Below are 19,219 nucleotides of genomic sequence, written 5' to 3' on the forward strand. Positions count from 1 at the left end.
CATTCAGAGTGAGCCCGTAGGACATAGATAAACTGTTCCATAGGGTTTCCAAAGCTTCACTCTTTATGGAAGCATCTTGCTTCTATGGAGTGACGGGTGGATTTGAACTGCCAATCTTTTGGCGAGCGGCTGACCAAGTCTTAGACAACGAAGACATCTTATATGAAGAGACCTCTAATTCATACCATCTCGGTGATTAAGCTTCTCTCTCTCACTCTCTCGCTCGCATCTCATCTCAAACATCTAAAGTAGTTACTCTGCGGTCTTCTCACATACTAATTTGTATTTTTGTTACAGCACAACATCTGATAGGCCAAAGTCGTACAAGACAGGAATCAACTTCATCACTCTGCAGTAACTGCATTACACTGAATGTGGATCCCTGTGCAGAGCAAATGCTTGACATGTTTTGCTCCAAAAACCAAACTCACTGCCACGGTGATTCCAACTCATGACGACTCTATAGGACAAGGGGTTTCTGAGACTTTAACTCTTTATGGGAGTAGCAAGCTTCATCTTTCTCCAGAGAAGCAGCTGATACTTTTGAACTGCTATACTGTGTTAGCAGTCAACCATGCCACCAGTATTTCTCATATGGCGATATGAAAAAATGGGCAAAAATAGGCATCGTGTTAACAATATTAACAATTCACCTTATGAAGTAAAGCGCACGAAATCAAAATAATATGATAAGTAGGCAAGAAGATGGTTATGTAAGTGCTCCCATGAGCATGAAAGACCATAAGAACAGCATGATGGGGCATAAGGAGGCCCATGTGTAGAAAACGCCTCCAGAGAGCGAGACATGAGCACAAGTTTGAGAGCGATTTTAGGGATGCAGAGTAGGACAGGTGTACAGAGAATCACATGAACGCATGTACAAATAACATGACCTGGGCCTGGGTCAGAAAAGAAGGGACTCGCAACGGTCTAAGTTGCTGGAAAACATGGATTTTCCATGACCTCTTTTGATAACTGCCCTTTGTCCATTTCATTGCTTATTCATTTCCTCAAAATCAAAGTGAAGAATAAATAATTAGTAAAGTAACAACAACAGAAACGGCTAACAGCTATTTGTGTTTCAGCCATTCATGGCAAACACAGACAACTAAGCATGTAAAGCAGAAAATGTATACCAGAGACAGGCAGGTCCTTGAGTTTAACAACTAGTAACTGTGAATGTTCCCACCTGGTTGGGCCCTCATGATGCCTCATTCAACACAGGCTAGCCCTAGCGACCTTCTCAGAGGTTCTACTTGCCCAGACAGACAGACAGACAGACAGACAGACAGACAGACAAGTCCCTAAAGGCTTCTTTATTAGCTTTTTCCTCTGCTTGGCACATTCATCCCCCAACCATCCTTATCACTTCTGTGCTCCTTTTCCCGTCTTCATTAGCGGTAACTTTGTCAAAGCAGCTTGCCCCGGCTATCCCACTTAAAATCACCCAGCTCCTCCACCACCTGCCAGCTCCTAGAATGTAGGATATGCTACTTATTATTCATTTGCTTGTTTTCTCCCTTTCGACATAAGTACTTATTGAGCAGGCATACAAAAATAATGTAGAATGAGGTTCCTCCAGCTATAGAATACTATCTGGTTTATTAGAAGTAGCAAGGGGTGTTGAAACATGCAGTAAGTGGCTGGCACCCATCTTACACTCCTATTTCTTATGAACGATAAGATACTGGCTCAGTTGTTTCATACTTCTGGATCGTGGTTTCCTCAAGGGCTTAAGTGGAGAGCAAATGCCTTGAGAATGATTGGGGCAGGGAATGTATGGATGTGCTTTATACAATTGATGTATGTATATGTATGGATTGTGGTAAGAGTTGTATGAGTCCCTAATAAAATGTAAAAGAAGAAAAGAGAAAAAAATGACTAGGGCAAAGACTGTACAGATGTGCTTTATACAATTGATGTATGTATATGTATGAACTGTGAAAAGAATTGTATCAGCCCCAATAAATTGTTAAAATAAAAAAAGAAAAAAAAAGAGTACAGTATTTTTACCTAGTTAAATGATAACTCCAAACACACTGCCATCTAGTCGATTCCAACTGACAGAGACGCCACAGGGCAGAGTAGAACTCTCTCTGTGGGTTTCTGAGGCTATAAATCTTTATGGGAGTAGAAAGCTTCATCTTCCTCTGACAGAGTAGTCAGTGGATTTGAAGCACTGACCTGATGGTTAGCAGCCCAACTTACAAACCACAATGTCATTAGGGCTCTAAAGTGATATAATTATGGAATTCAAAATTGATACAATTCAATAAGTAAGAGGATTATTTGCCCCTTATAATTTGTATACCATTTTATAACTAAAAAATCATAGCTAGACATTTGAATATACACAAATCTGACCATCTATATCAATGTGGACAGATGGCATTTTGCAAGAGAGAACTCCTTCCCTCTCAAACCATAAACGTCATAGCTCTATTCCTGGCTGACATGTGAACTGATGATCATGCTTCTCGGTTCCCCTTCTCATTCCTAAGAACAATGCAGATGTGACAGTCACACAAATCATCCAGAGGGAAAACCGTATCAACAAGCTAAACCAAAATGGTAGCCTACCTAGTTCATTTGCTAATGTTCCCCTTGGACTCTTGCCCCTTAAAGTCTGTTAAAAGCCAGAGAAAAGTACCTAATTTATAATCCACGTTCAAATCATTTAATTTTAAAACTGCACAGTAATGGTAGCAAACGCAGGGTCTATTCCAAAAGCTTTACAGAAGTGAACTCACTTGAATCATTACAGAAACACCAAGAAGAAAGTGCTAAGAGGGAACTTCAACCATTCATAGAAACATGGAATTAAAACACAATGGCATTTCCCCACAAGCCTTGTGACATCTCTGCATGTAGTGTGAAAATCAGGGCACAAATAGCTGATGTCATTTACTGGGAGTCGCAGAGCTAGAGAAAGAAGTGATGTTTAAACCCAGATAATTCGGCTCCAAGTTCTCTCATCATCATTACGCTGTCAGGATACAAACTCCTTGTAGCCTAGCGCCACTTATACCTCGTGACGTGAATTTCTCAAAAGGAGATCAGCATGCACGCTGATGTGCTATATACAGGCTTTGCACATTACAAAGTGCTTAGAATCAAGTTTTCATAAAACCATTCAGTTTGTAATGACTGAATTCTGTATCGAATTTCTCCAAGTTAAAATAGCAGCCATCTGAAGTGCAGCTTCATGTTTCATTTCGAGGCCGACATGGCAAATCACTCCCTTTGTATCTCCAAAATCCAAAAGTATATAAATGGAATGTATATTTCTTCCAAAATATTTCTGTACAGACTATGTACACGAATCAGCTATAACTCTGGGCCTCAGGAAATTTTCCAGCTAGTATCAATGATGAGCAAGTATCCAAGTGATGAAATCTCAAGTCCAAATATGCTAAGCATCATGATAGAGGCATAAACAGCATACTAGGCAGCACTAGGGAAAAGGCTCACAATTGGGTTAGAAGATGAGGGAAGGATATATGTGATGGTGAAGCCTGAGTCGAGTTTAGGATCATAGAGGTGTGGGAAGAGGCCAATTATCATAGACAACATGATGAACAGAGGAATAGAGATGAAAGTAACAGATAATGTAGAGTTCAAGTTGACAATACATGATCACTACATGGGTAGCAGGCCAGTAGAAGGCTGGACAGGGAGTTTAGTATACTGCCATGGCAGATTCTGCATAACAGAGAGCAATTTATGAGTTAACATGATCGCTAGAATTGGCTAATGTATGTGTAGGGAAATAAAAAGAAAATATGTCTACTTTATGAATCATATGATTCATTAAATCTGTTCCACAATAGAACCAAATAAAACACATTAATTATGTATTGTGTATGTGCTGAAAAGTAATTTCTACAAGTTTTAAGATTAATTATAAGTGATCATGATTTATTACCTCTAATTTGCATGTTATGAAAGGAGTTCTAAGTGAACGAACATCTAGGACTTAAACTCAGGCCTTTTAAATCTATGGCCCATGAGAACCAAGTGGTTACTCCTCTGCTTCATCTGTCAATCACCTTTCACCGCGATCTTTGCTGACCCAGAAAATGGGAAATGTCGGGTTCAGGTAATGAAAAGATGTCACCAAAGTTCATATCTATTCTCAGGGAGAAGTCCTAACTCAGACATTTTCATCTTTATATAAATATTCTAGTCACTTAAACATTTGATTTACAAACACATAGGGAACTAGAAGTACTAATCCAAAGGTAGGAAAAACTATTACACTAATATATAAACCCGAGCCAAATCAGTTATTGTTAAGTGGCTTCTGACTCAGGGAATCCATGTGTTTCTGGGTAAAGCTGTGCTTCGGTGCGTTTTTAAGGAAAGAGACTGACAGGCCGTCTTCCTAAAGCATTTCTAGGCAGGTTTGAATTGTCAACTGTTTGATTAGAGGCAAGTGCCTGACTATTTGTGTCTCTTGGGGTTTCTTCATTAATATGCACTGATTTCAAAATTGATCGAGAAGGTAAAAGCAAGAAATGCATAAAAATATCAGATATTTTCTGATTCTATATGATGCCTGCCCAGAAGTTTAACAAGTTTTAACCTTTTGTTTTTCTATGTAAAAGATTAGGCTAAAAATATAACTGTAGTATCTCAAAGCTTTGCCACCAGATTATGATTATGCAATAACTGAACACATATTCAAAAGCTACATGTCTGAGAACGTGTCGGACAAGACAGAAACATTTGATATAATTCAGTATGCCCTATAATATCATGACAGTCAACAAATTTATGTCATCGCCAACTATATCCTAGAAGCATATCATTATTCAACGTTATGAAAATCCAATATTCAATAATATTCGATTGTGACATATATCTCATCAATTTTGAAAAGCTGTCAATCCTAAACCATCAGCCATTTGGAAAATTTAGCAACCCAGGACAACTGTTTCCTAAAGATTTTGAGAAGTCAAAGTCTTTTTACAGTGATCCCAAAGTATTCATGTGTTGTTTAACTAATAGGTAAAGCTATGTAGGTTATTGACTCTGTCGACCTTGGTGCCAACAGTGCAGGTTCACTAAAATTCGAGGATAATATTAATGTTAAACTTTCCTTCTTATACAGGGATTAATGTCTATGTTTTCCCATTCTCGGAAGTGGAAAGATAGAAGTAATAAAGTAATGATTTGACAGACTGCTGCCATTTTCAATGCGAATCAAAGACCTCACAGATTCCATGATAACATCCGTTTCCCTCTGCTTTGAGGCATGTAATCGTAAGAGCTCTTTGATGAGAAAAAGTAAAGTGCAGCTCTCAAGGACTGCAGTGGGGCGCGCTCAGAGTGGTCACACTGAACTCTGCCACTCACCATTCTTCAGATCTCCTCCGCAGGCACTATTTAGCAGCATGTAACAATCAACGGTTACCGATTCCTTTTGCTCCCAGGAGAGCAAGCAATTATGACCCAGGAAAGTCTACTAAGGGATTACAAGCAAATGCTAACAAGAGTTCAATTCCATCGTCCTTAGATCAGTCCGCTTATTTATGGAGCTTTTATTGCCGTGACACAAACATATTTCATAAAACAAATATTTCCTGTCACTTACCAAGGAAAGGGGCTAGATTGAAAGTCATCAGGCTAATTGTGGTCAAATCTGCGGGTAAAAGTCTTCTTCCCTCCCCTGCCCCACTCTATCTAGAGACTGAAACCACTGATCGGGACCTAACCTCTGATGCTCAGGGGCACCAGTCTCGGAAACGCTGTGCCAAACCGGATGTGAGAAAGCAGGAGGAATGTGCAGTGGAATAAACAGAGAGGAGGTAAAGAAAGGTACTTTTCCAAGTTCAAAACAACCCATTTTCTTCTCATTTCGCTTTCTGCAAACATTCTGAAGTCCCCTCTTAACTGAGGAGAATGAAGGAAACAACTGTGAGGATAGCAATGAAGAAATGAAGGGAGGGAGAAGAGAGGAGAGCTGGAGAAATAAAATTGTATCAATATCTTATACTAACACATTTAAGGCAAGAGAAGCCTGACAGAACTAGTTCCATTCATTTGCCTTTTACTATCTTTGCTTCTAGTGGCTGGTGAAACTATAGTTGTCTTTAGTGCTGTATTCATCTTCCTTCTGAAATAATATGCATATTCCATTAATTAATACATATGCATGCTTGTTTGGTTTACTTTTAAATTGTGTATTTGAAATAACTGAGTTAAGAAGGACGAGTCAATGATTACTAGAGCAGTACATATTTTAAATTCTATACTAACTTTTTCTTATACTATATTTCATAACGTTCCCAGCGTGGCTGGGAGAATGCCATCTCAAGAAGGGCATTTCTGACACTCCAGGATGCCGCACTGAAAGCCACAATAGATCAAGCCTTCTCCTGTCCCACCGTAGGCTTCCTGAACACCAGAAAGTGCGTTACCTTAGGGAGCTTTTACATTATTGTCCATTGCATTGTGTTGCGTCTATCAGCTCATTTCTATTGCAGTCATAAAAATCTATGCCCAGATAAACTTTTCCCTACAATGTTATCAAATATATTTCCTTCAGAAGTGGCTGCCTTATTGCTCCAATGGTGATTTGGAGTTCAATGTCTACTGCATATGTATTTCACTTGAATTATTAAGAATCATGATGATCAAGCTATAAAACTTTCACATATATCTGGTTACACAGTAAAGAATACGCACAATCACAAATATGTTCTGCAGATGACCGTGCGGATGTTTAAATGATAAGTTCTTTTAAAATGACACCTCTTGGTAATGAAAATCTTTCATTACACGACGAAAATGCTCAAGCTCTTTGAAAACATCTGTCTGGGATAACATTGCTGTCTTTGTTTTGGGTTTTTTTTTTTTGCCTCTTTCCTTTTTGTAGGATTATGAACAATAACCCAGATAATAAGATTTCAAATTCCCTAAAATAGAATCTCCAATAGGCATTTGGGATACAACTATTCTTGGTTTCAACATTTGCTTTCTTTCCCTTTCCACAAGAGTTCTCGTCTCAGAAATCCACAGGGGTAAGTGCTACCGTGTCCTGTAGGGTCGCTGTGAGTTAGCATGAACTCAATGGCAGTGAGTATATATGTGTATAGTAATTAGGTACTGAGCCAGAGGTTTTTTGTTTTGTTTTGTTTTTAAATGTTTCACCCCCTGCCTAAACCTATTGATAAACTTTTCCTTTACATTTTAAATGATTTATCTACCCTGTGTTGTTTTATAAGGAATTATAAATCACTTGTCTTCTATTTGTGATATTATGTACATGTGTGTAAGTCTTCATATAATATTTTTCACAATTAAAAAAAATTAATTTTACTTAGCACATATACAATTTTTGTTATTTCTGATGTATATGTAGGTTCCCAAGTTGTTATTTCTATGGGCTTTCTGAAGAGCTGAATACGACTCACAGACCTTAAAGTCTTACTTTTGGGGGGCCTGGGCATTTCAGTCTGGAAGAAAGGACACCGTTTAGTAAATATAATCTTTGTTCAGCCCAAGAGCCATTGCTCTGTCTAGCCAAGCTCTTCCCTTGCACTCTCTCTCTCAAATGCAGGCACCCCTTTCAATATCCCAATATTCCCATGAAAGGAACTTCTTTGGGAAACACAAATTTATTCACCGATGTTTGTTTTTCCTCTTTCAAAGTAACTCCTCATCATTCTTCACACACACACACACACAAAGACCCTCATACCATGAGCTTTGAACATTACCCAAGGAGAGAGAGCTTTGTATTCTAGCCAAATTTTATGGAGGGAAATCATTCTTCTCTGAGCATGCTGACTCAAGTAATGATAAGAGTTGTATATCATTCTAAGGCATAACTAATTAATTCCCTTTCAAGAACCCCTGCCATATATTCCCAGAAATGCCAACATCTATGAGTACTTCTAGATGAGTATAAACCCTGCTATAGAAAAAGAAGAAAAAGAATATTTCTTAAGTTCTGCTCCATTATCAAGTACTTTATCATGTAGAGAAATTAATTTGATTTGTATCATAACTGTGAAGTTTTTAGGTATTAATATCCCCAGTTGTTTGGGAGTGAACAGCAAATTTCAAGTGGTGAACTGATTCATTGAAGTTCACGTAGTTTGTAAGTGACCAGGCTAGCATTTGTTCTCAATTTCCATATAATTCCCACTTGATAGTAAAGCTTCTTCAACTTCTTATCTTACTTTTGAGTTTGCCATAAGTTTCCTAAAACCCCCCAAACTTACTCTGTAGATCAGCAGTTCTCAACCTGTGGGTTGTGACCCCTTTGGGGTTCAAAGGACCCTTTCATAGGGGTCGCCCGACTCATATCAGTAGCAAAATTACAGTTAGGAAATAGCATCGAAAACAATGTTATGGTTGGAGGTCACCAGGACATGAGGCACTGTATGAAAGGGTCGGGGCATGAGGAAGGCTGAGAACCCCTGCTGTAGCTGATGGCCTAAGCCACTTGGTTAAACTCAAAGGAGGAAAGGACAAAGGAAGGAAGGACAGTAATTAGCACAGTAAGAAAGACTGATATGGGTTTCATGTCTGTTATATTTCAGGACTAGGATTTGGGGATTTCCAAGAGCTCTAATGATGATACCCAAGAGATCTTATCATCATCATATTCATCTGGAAAAAAGTTAAAACAGAATCAGGGCCAGAAGAAAGGCAAAAGACTAAGAAGAGAGCTTAGAGATAACCACAGGTAACAATCGGCTGGAGACATGTTGCTCTCTCAACAATGCTACGCCTTTAATATTTCCAACAATAGGGAATTAGCTTCTGTGAAAACACAGTTTAGTTGGGATAACTTTGATAAGCAAAATATGTATCCTCTAAACTGTGTTAATAAGCATATGAGCATATGGTCTCCAGAGGCCTATGCATGTCATCTAGGTAACAATTTTAATCTGTTAGGATGTGAGAAAAGTTTTACTAACCTGAATTTAAATAATAAACACAAAACTCAAAATATTTTTAAGGATGTTATTTGCACACCTGGAATATAAATGAAAAGCCAGCTTATAGGAAAGCCTGGTACAACGAGAGGAAGGATATATTCACTGCTAGTCTCAGCACCTCCATTAATTAACTGGAGCGACCTTGGGCAGGTCACCTCACTTTTGCAAGACCTGCATTTCCTCACCTGGGAAGTGACTCAGATAATCTCTAATAAGATTCCATGTAAAAAGCTTCATGCATACAGAATATTGATCACATTGGCCAGAAATAACCTTTTAATGTGTAACACACAGAAAGGCCCAACAGTAGACTGATTCACTGCAGTAAAAACTCCAGCAACAAGGTGAGAGATAAAAGATTACTTTTTTTCGCTTCTAGTCAGGATTCTTCATGTGAATAGTATATGATCCCAAGTTTTTATTCAGGTTGGGACTAAATAACTTAATGGCAGATTCTAAGGTTTCTCTGGACAGTGCAACTAAAAATCTTTAGGGATAATTTAATGCTTTCAATATTTTTCAAGATAAATTGAATATAGAGATAAAATTTAAAACAAAAATATTTATTGCCTACCAATTTCCAAAAATCTGAATATAAAAGATTTCCTGCTCTTTAGATGCTAGAAGAGCTGTATATCCATTTTTCATCTTAGAGTGTTGCTAAAAGATTTCATGCTATTCTTTAATGGTTTCTTGAAATAGTGCTATATAGGCCAAATATGAATCACCTAACTCAGTGGTTCTCAACCTGTGGGTCGTGACCTCTTTGGGGGTTGAACAACCCTCTCACAGGGGTTGCCCGATTCTTAACAATAGCACAATTATGGTTATGAAGTAGCAACGAAAATAATTTTATGGTTGGGGGTCACCACACATGAGGAACTGTGTCAAAGGATAGCGGCATGCGGAAGGTTGAGAACCACTGACCTAAGGTCATCTTACTTATTGGTAGCAAAGTAGGGGTAGTGTCACGTTAAGAAAAAGTACCTCTGTTAGGTAGGTGCTCACTATTCAGCAGATGGAGTAAAGGAACATATTCGGGAAAGAATAGGTGAGGAGAAGTCAAAATATTAATAAAGTGAGACAAAATGAAGAAATGCTAAATTCAAAGAGTGAAAGTACAGGAAAGTGAAGATCAACTTTCAATCAATTATGCAAATGTCATTGGGAACAACCATTAAAACGCAAGGCCCTGGAGGGCCAGGGCTTGTTCTGCTTTCTTTGCTGTATCCTCAGTCTAGAACAGTTTCTGGCATATGGATCCCCTGCACCCAATACAAACTTGGTGTCCACATGTGGCCTCTGACTTACAGCGACCCCGTGGGTCCGAGTAGAACTGCCCTGTAGGGTTTCCCAGCATGGCATTTTGGTGGAAGAAGACTGTCATAACTGCCACCCTTCCACAGAACAGTTGGTAGGTTTGAACCGGTGGCTTTTCTGTTAGTAGGCAAGTGCTAAAACCATCGCATCTCCATAGCCCCTTCCTAGCTCATTAACCAAAACCAAACCCACTGGCATTGACTTGACTTTGACGCTGTGAGGGAGTTTCTGAGACTGTAAATCTTTATGCAAGCAGAGAGCCTCATCTTTCTCCCAGTGCATTTGAAATCCAGTGCCACCTGGCACACAATGAGTGCTTAATATATTTCTGTTGACTACATGATAAATGAATCAAGAAACGTAGCAAGTAGACTAGAAGAAAATTAAACAATTATATGTAGGAAAGTGATCAAATGGAAGCAGGAGCATAAATGCAGACATGGTAGGACAGCTTGATGGAAAGTTAAGCAGCCTCCAAGGAAAAGAGTTACATTTCTGGTTCTCAGAGACTTCTAGCTTAACCTTGGACATGTTAGCACTTCTTATAGCTGTCAATCGACAAAATGCTGTAAAAGGGTCATGCAAGGTAGTACTAAAGGCAAAGCAAAGAGGGGAGGACAAAGGTGCAGGGTCTGGAACAGAATGCATTTGTGCGATATGAAAGTTTAAGGACAATTCAGAATTAAAATAAAGCTTCATATGAACAGCATCTGTGAACATAAGGAAGTATTATAGACAAGAGTGTATAATTAGGAAAGTAAGAAAAATTTAAGACATAACGATGAAGCTAGATGGGAGAAGAAGACAGGGTATCACAGGAAGAAGAGGAATCAGAGAGGAATGTGCAGGGGACAGAGAACTAAGGAACCATCTGCTCTATTTAGGGACGAGCTCACCCTCGACACTCCAAGCTGTCTCCAAAAGCAAGCAAGTACTGTATGGATGATCAAATAAAAACAGAAAAAAGACCACCTCTCAAATTTTAATAAGAATGAGACAGGAAGGAAAGAAGAAAATTTAATTTTAGTAGGCTGAGCCATGCATGCATGATCAGCAGTCCCATTTGAAGTACTTCCTGAATGGCCTGTTAGATGTTGCCTCAAGCACCAGAGTTAGTCTCAAATCCTCATTCTCTAGAAGAGGAAGATTATGATTAAAAAAAAGAATGTATAAGTGTGTGTTTGTGAGAGAGAGAGAGAGAGAGAAGGAGAAGGAGAGGAAGAGAGAGAGAGAGAAAGAGAGAGAGAGAGAGAGAGAGAGAGAGAGAGAGAGAGAGAGAGAGAGAGAGAGAGAGAGAGAGAGAGAGTCGATGTATCCAGGAGACAAATGAACCTTTTTTCGGCTACAACATTACACGTAATCTTTCAGGATCCCAGTTTCCTCATTAGCAAACTGACAAAGATGTCACAGTTTTTAATGTCGTCAAATTTAAACAAGTAGGGTGTAAGCAGAGAGAAATTATTTGCAATCATTCGTCTGCAATAACGGAGTATAGTTGTAAAGAACTGAAGGAGGAGGGCGCAGAGGCCTGAGCGTGACTGCCATTAGAATTGAAGGGAGGGAACCCTTCCGTGTATTTAACCTGTCATGTTGAGCTTTTGCAAGAGGGAGTGATTTAGAGTGTTACTGCAGTAACATTGGTTTCCTTACAACCCAAGTAAAAGTCTTAAAAAGAAGAGACACAAATTTAACCTAATGATGAAAAACCAATCTTCTACCTAAGAGTCTATTGTCAAGCAGGCTCTCCCATCCACCCACTAATACGTTTTCTTTTTCAAAATGGCACCTCAGTTTCTTGGCTACAGTTGGATTGTGCAGTTATTTTTACGGTCATCTAAATTCACAGTGTTCCAAAGTCAGTCCTTTCTATAAAGACCATACGTAAGATATCACACACCTTAATAAATAAAACAAATTAATGGACCAAGTATGGTGAATATGGTACAAAGAACCACAAATCACACACAGGAAAACTTCATAATGAAAAACATATACACATATACATTTGTATCGTTCCAGCCTTGTATTTGATTTCTTAAGCTTCACCTCTCTGCATATAGCAATATGATGTAAACATGAGTTTAAATTGCTGTATGAAAGGAAATACTTATTTTAAACAAACTGACATAGGTACGATGCTTTAATACAATTGAAAACATTAGTCAGTCTTTTTGAATAAAGACCCCCACCCAAAAGTTGAACTTTTAAAAGAAACCTGTGAGAAAAGGCGTAATTCTAGTATTTAAAAAATAAAAGCCTACTGCTACTAGGTAGATTGGTTTGGGGACTAGCACGGCAGACACAATTACTGAGCTGGCCTCTCTTCCCTTCTCTCAGGCTCCAGAAAGAGGAGAATCAATTAGCCCTCAACAGACGATGACCTTGAAGGCGACAGTACTGTGTGTAATATGCAGAATATGCTGACATCGATGAACAACAGAAAAGGGGGGATCAAGTCCTGACACCAGTGAAGAACATATTTTGGATATGATCATGTCATTTATAAGGTGAGTCAGGATTGAATGATTCCTATCAAAAACAATAATTCCTAAGACAAAACAATATTTCTCTGTTGAAAGAAAATCATGAAAGAGATTATGTAAAGGACAGCCCAATGATGTTATTTGCTCTTGCCTTCATTTAATGATTACAACTCTTTCAACAACAAAAACAACCACTTTAGAGACTCAAAAAGCTTCCTGAACCAACCAATCCCTTTCCAAAGACAAGACTCATAATTTGAATGAAAATAGAGGCGTATTGGTTTGCTTTCCTGTCTTTTTAAAGCAGATCTCAGTACAAGTTAAGAGTTTCCCTACACAGAAAACCATATAGGCTTCAAAACGTTAACCAAGTGTCTGCCCCTAACTTTTAAGTAAAACGCTCCTTCTCAGACTGCTTTTCCAGGCTTATCTCCAGTGCACTTCAGAATGCTGCAGCTGGGTGTCTGGCCAGCACAGGCCGCCGTGATGCTTTTAGGCAGCAGTAAATCTCTTCCACTCAGTGCAAGTGCCACAAAATCAATGCTCTAACTTGGAAAAAGGGGGAAAAAAAAAAAGAAGAAGAGGAGGAGGAATATGTAATCTATCAAAACCCCGTAGAAGAATTTACTTAAGGAAATAATTTCTCAAAACTTCACAGCAGACTTTCTGACCTGCTCTTAACATCAGGCAAATGTGCAGGATGCTTCTTTGTTTTCCTCAGATTACAAAATTATAGGATCATGGGGTTGAATATGTTTACAAAGTTCATCTTCCTTTTTCTGGGCAACGAACTCCATTCAGGCATTCAGGAGGAAAGGTTTGTGCTTTAAATGATAAAGATGGAGAAGTAACCTTGTCTTCGTGGTAAATTCTGCTTTCTTTGCAGGATCTGTGCCTGCTTTTTATAGCCCGTCATTTCATCTGGGTATTACTCTGCCAGGCGGGAAGAGGCAGCAAATGCAGGGATGTCTGTCAGACCTTTAATGATGCTTCAGGGATTTGATAAAAATATAAAGCAGTGTGTACAGAAAGGAGTTCCTTCCCTAGTTACACCTGAAAAACAAGGGTCCCCACCCCTTAGTTTTCACCATTGAAAGGGGACTGAGGCACAGGTCCCACTCAAGTTGTTCTGTGTTTCTATCCAATGCTCTACTTTGGACAGAATTTATAGCTGAAAAGAGTACTGGAGCTTCTGGTAGCGGGTGGCGGAAGGGAAATAAAAGAAGTATTTCAACACAGAATCCTTCTCCCCACCTCTTGTTTAAGCCTTAGCAATTTTACCCACTTTACTAAGACCCAGACTCTGATCTTACTCTTTCCTAAAAAGGAGATACCCATCAATGAACAGTCATGTTCATCTACTAAGGTAAAATACATCAATACGAATGTTGGAAGGTAAATAATAAAAATAGCAATTTAAAAAGAAACAAACCCCCAAAGAAGCAAACTCCTCTCTTTGACATCGATGTAGTTAGCACCATCTGAGGAGTCCTGGTTTCATCCTTGTTAAGTTTCCATTGTAGTCTTGCGTGACCAGCTGCCAAAGCTGCATGCTGCTCTGCATTGTTTTAAGAGCTTGGGGCTGTCTTCTCCCACTGATAATTAACCTACAACCTGGCGGGCTAAAACATGCATGTCTAAAACAAAAGAAGTACCTTGGATCTTATACATTTTAATGACTGGCCAGGAAGCTCTTTAAATGTTTGATGACAGGTGACAAAACTAAGTTGGGTAGAACGTGCTATACAGAGTGGTTCTGCGTCTGAACAATAATAAGAACAACAACAAGCTGCCCCTAATAAGGCGCACAACCCAAACTACAATCTGGCAGACAGCAGTCCTCTGGGGCACCGAGGCTAGAGCACAGTCAGTGTTTTATGGCTTGATGGAATTCAGGAAGAACCAATTGAAATCCAAATGTGGGGAGGCATGGTTAGGGATGGAGAGGGAGGGAGAGCAGCAGGGTAGGGCTGATGGGAAGTAACAGAAAGGTGAGAAGAAGGTGATAGACCATCTGCAATATGGGACAGTGGGACAAAAAAGAGAGAGTGACACCCACACACACCCACACACAAATACTCTCTACCACGGGCAGAGTCAGATTAAATTGAAAAGGCTAGTTAAGAATGGTCCGGTGTTTTCACTTGAATAGGTGTTAGGAAGTAAGTTGGATTTGGCTTCAATTCAAGCATGACTTGCAGATGCGGAAGTTTTCCGATCCCCCTCCCCCCACCCCCAGGTTCAAGGACCAGGCTAGAGGGAGCTGCCAGAGAAGTGAGTTTACAAGAGCCTTCCACTTGCCTCTCCAGTGCCACCCCAGCATCCAGTCACGTGATGCGCTTACACAAAACCATGCAATTAAAATGCAAGCAGAAAGGGAAAGAGCTACAAGCTCTAGAGAACACCTTTTGGGACCTGAATCCCCACCCCCTTCCTTCATTCATCTCCATCTCTCTCTCTCTCTCTCTCTCTCTCTCTCTCTCTCTCTCTCTCTCTCTCTCTCTCTCTCTCTCTCTCTCTCTCTCTCTCTCTCTCTCTCTCTCTCGCTTGCTCTCTACTTACAAAGTTTGGGAGCAGTTCTGAGCTTAGTTGCTGTTGTTTGCGGCTGAGCTGCTGACTTGGGTGTTCTCACCTCGGGGTCCCCAGTGGCGGCAGGGAAGGGCGGCGCAGTGGAAGGCAGGAAAGGCAAGGCAAAGACGCGATCCTTCGGGGTTGGGGCAGCTGAAGGTACCACCGTGCTGGTACCTTGCACTGTAACTTGAGCCTCAGGTTCAGACTGAGCCCCGGGGACTGGGGAAGTGTGCGCCTCAGATGATGCCCACACAGCTGAAGCGGCGGTGGGATCCACAGAAATCACAGGGTCCTGGCCTAGCCCCCCAGGGTCAAGGTGAGTAGGAGAGTCGTACTCGAATATCTTGTCCACGAATACCCACTTGAGGCCGGCAATGCAGAGGCAGAGGCTGACTAAGCAAGCCAGAATGGGGACAATGCAGATTTTCTCCGAGTTGAGGCAGCCTCTCAGGCGCTCCGCTTCCAGGCACACGCAGCAGGGAGCTGCCAGGCCCACCAGTGCGGGGCTTCTCCCGGCTCCAGTCTGGCTCTCGGGCATGTCTTCTGCTGCCGGAAGCCCGTCCAGAGATGGGTCTGGACTCAGCTCAGTGGAGGGGCTGGAGGACCTCCCCGCAGCTTCCTCAGACATGTCTGGGGAATAAATCTCCATCGGCTCACCTCCAGAAGGCCCGGCCTCGCTCACGGTCCATTACCATGCAGAGCCCCCCCCAGCCAAATGAGACAGCATCTTCGAAGTGGAAATCGATAGGGAGCCCAGGTCCAAGGCCATTATCAAAATCAGGAGGAGTTCGGGAAGACAGGGCAAAAAGAACAGAAAAGAAAAAGCTTCTTAGGACAACAAACATAAAAGTAGCATCGTGATTCCTTCGCTGCTGTTTCCGGGCCACTTTGCGAGTTCTTGTAAATGCTTCTTCAAACCATCCCGGCTTGTCAAGAGAACGGCCACCAAAGGAGAACGGGGGCGCAGGGGCATCCGCTTAAGTAAACCAGTAGCCTGAACTGAAAGGCAGGCTCCCCACCTGGGGCATCTGCAGCTGCTGTCTGCTCGGATGAAGAAAACAACTGTCATGCAGCAGAAGTAAAAGCAAAAGCAGGAGCAGCGGTGGCGGCGGCGGGGGCAGGAGCGGCGGCGGCAGCAGTGACAGTGGCAACAGCATCCTGTGGTGTTAACGCAGCGGCTGAAAGAGGCTGAATCATTACAGAGCGGCAGGTGCCTGCCCTCTGAGCATCCCTGCAAAGTCTCCTCTCGGAGGGAGCCGGAGGGAGCGCCCAGCCAGGAGGGGCAGTCACTCCCTTCCCCGCCCTGCCTCCATCCCCACCCGCAGCCACTCCTCTTTGTCCTTCTAGACGGAGCCTCATTCACTTTCTGTCTCTGCCGGCCTTGCTTCTTAGTCCCTTCTCTGCTCGCTCGTCCTTCCTCCTCCAAAGACACCCCTCTTTCCCTCTCTCTCTCTCCTTTTTCCTCCTTTCTCTCCCAGCCCCCACCCTCCCTGCTGGTCAGAGTGAAATCAGTACACCCAGCAGGCCAGGACTGCCAGTGACTTCCTATTTTATCCAATTAGGCGGAATAAAGGCTATCAAATCAAAGGGAAGCAGGCAGGCACCAGTTAAGCCCAATCCCTGTGCCCCCCCCCTCCTCTTCTCTTTCTTTCTCTCACTACAGAAGCAGTGGGCCCCACTCTTCTGCTTCCCCCCCCCCCCCCACCTTTTCTTGCTTTCAGTCTTGCTGGCTTTCTTTCCTTTACCCAGAGTTGGGTCAGAAAAAGCCAGCGATGGATCGATGCTAGCAATCTAACAAAGCTGGGATGGGGAGGGGATGTAGGTGGGACCTTATGGGCTGGACCTGAGGCTTGGCAAAGCCTGATATCTGATTCCTCCCCAGAGAGGTCAGCTTTTCAGCAGCAATTTCTTCCTGCCTGCTGCTGAGAGAGAGCATGCCTTCCCTAGCCCTCTGATAAGTTTTGTGCACCAAGAGGACTATTAAGACGCGGTTTTCAACCAACAGTTAGAAAACGTGTTTCTAACCATGGACAGCTCTCTGCCTTTAGCCCATTATAGAAGCAAGTGGCTCTAGCCCACTTTTGAAATATCTGTTTGTGCAGTGATGTGTAAGACTTTTTAATGGCCTGGTGAAACAGCGAGTGTTTGCTGTAGCAGGGGCAGGGGAACCAGGGAAGGGGAGGGAGGTCCATAGACCTCTACTCTAAGGGTCCCCTGTAAATATTTGCTTTCCCGGCCCCATCCAGACAAAGCAGGAACAGATTCATAATGTCAAGCTAACAAGAAGTTGGTGAGTGACCGAGCCATGATGGGAACAGAGGCTAGACTTCATTTTTAAATTAGCCTTTCCCTGTAACGCCACACTGTGGAGGCTTGAAGTCCCTGGGCACAGTAATATAGACCACATGTCTTCGGCTACAACTGCACTGCAAGTATTAAACAAGAGCTTTCTATAAGAGCATGCCTTTTGGCTTAGGTTTCAGTAGCTTCACCTTACAGAGAGTATCAATGCCGATTTTTCTCCCTTTTAAAACGTCAGTAGTTAAAATCCTGGAAGAAGTGTAAAGCCTTCAATAGCCCAGCCTCCTCGGAACCCTCCGTTGAACACCAAGACGCCCTCTGTCCATCTCAACCTTTAATCCATACGTTAACAGGGAGGGGACACCGGAATGGCTCCCAAGGAACCATTTTGCTCACCAATGCCAACAGAAGCCTGAACAATGCTCTCTCAGTCTGCAGGACTGAACCATCATGTGAGTGAGTCCCGGAAGTAGCAGAGGTCAAGTCCTAAGTAAAGCTACTCTGTTAATGGGATCTAAATAGTACCCTTTCTTTCCGAATGCAATAATTTGATTATAAATGAGTAAAGTATCAGTATTCTTAAATGTATTTGTAATACTAGACATAGCAACATAGACTGACCTAGTTTATGCATTTGTAAATGATGATGACAAGCTCAGGAGGAGAACGAGCCATCCTTTAGTTCAGCTCTACACACCCTACAGTTAGGTACCTAAACCAAATGCAAACTCAACGATAACCAATCAAGTCTCAATGCTAACCCAATACAGGGTTTTGAAGAAGGTCACTCTAAAGGCGTAGCCAGCTGCATCTTTCTCCCATGAACTTGCCAGAGCTCCCAACTCTGTGGTCAGCAGTCCAATCCTTAACTCCTAATGCTACCAGTAACCAGTATTTAAGGATCCCTGGTGATCCAGTAGTTAAGCAATCAGTTGCTAATTTTAAGGTCAGCAGTTCAAAACTCAGGAGTTGTTCTGCCAGAGAAAGGTGTGGCAAGACTAGATCTCTAAAGATGGACAACTTTGGAACTGCTATTGGGCAGTTAATAAGGTCACTAGGGGTCAGAATACACTCAAAGTTTTCCCCTGTAAACAGGCATTTTAAAATCATTTCTACCCTGCTTCTTTCTTGCTGAACTATGAGATTTTAAAGCACTGAGAGCTCTGTTACAAATTTTTATTCTAGCAAAAGACATGGAATATTATAGTACAGAAAATCTACATTGAAACATTTATAGTGCTCAAACTGAGCAGTATTAAGATCATAATCATCGTTAACCATGTAAACATACAAAGATATTTATGAGCTGATATTTTTTATGCTAAGTAGGATAGTTTATAACTTCTTTAGACACTACTCAGTTTAAATATGTAGCAAATAACTCCAGTTCTAAACTATTAATCCACTTTTGTACACTGGCATTTCACCCCGGGTCAAGGTCATTGAAATCACCCAAGGTAAAGGTCAAAGACCAATATGAGCTGCAGGTAGCCACAGTCAGGGAGACAGACGAGCTAACTGGTAGCTGAGCAAACTTTAACTTGCACCAAAGGCAACTAAGCCCTTCCCCTTCATTGCCATATTTTCCTG

The 19,219-nt window shown here is 41.5% G+C and overlaps 2 protein-coding genes across 3 annotated transcripts in view; both read right to left on the minus strand.

The window, feature by feature from the left end:
- Nucleotides 1-19,219, minus strand: part of NRG1 (neuregulin 1) — a 1,270,305-nt gene that overhangs the window by 92,572 nt on the left and 1,158,514 nt on the right. The gene's annotated exons all lie outside the window — the stretch shown is intronic.
- Nucleotides 16,306-16,485, minus strand: LOC142454703 (uncharacterized). Its single transcript, XM_075555888.1, has one exon. It carries the CDS (start codon nt 16,483-16,485, stop codon nt 16,306-16,308), a length of 180 nt encoding a protein of 59 aa, XP_075412003.1.

This window comes from Tenrec ecaudatus, chromosome 8, assembly GCF_050624435.1.
Source record: "Tenrec ecaudatus isolate mTenEca1 chromosome 8, mTenEca1.hap1, whole genome shotgun sequence".
NCBI classification, from domain to species: Eukaryota; Metazoa; Chordata; class Mammalia; order Afrosoricida; family Tenrecidae; genus Tenrec; species Tenrec ecaudatus.

What these genes read in the sequence shown, in the direction of transcription:
- LOC142454703 (XM_075555888.1), bottom strand. Translation starts at nt 16,485, where the DNA reads ATGCTGTTGCCACTGTCACTGCTGCCGCCGCCGCTCCTGCCCCCGCCG.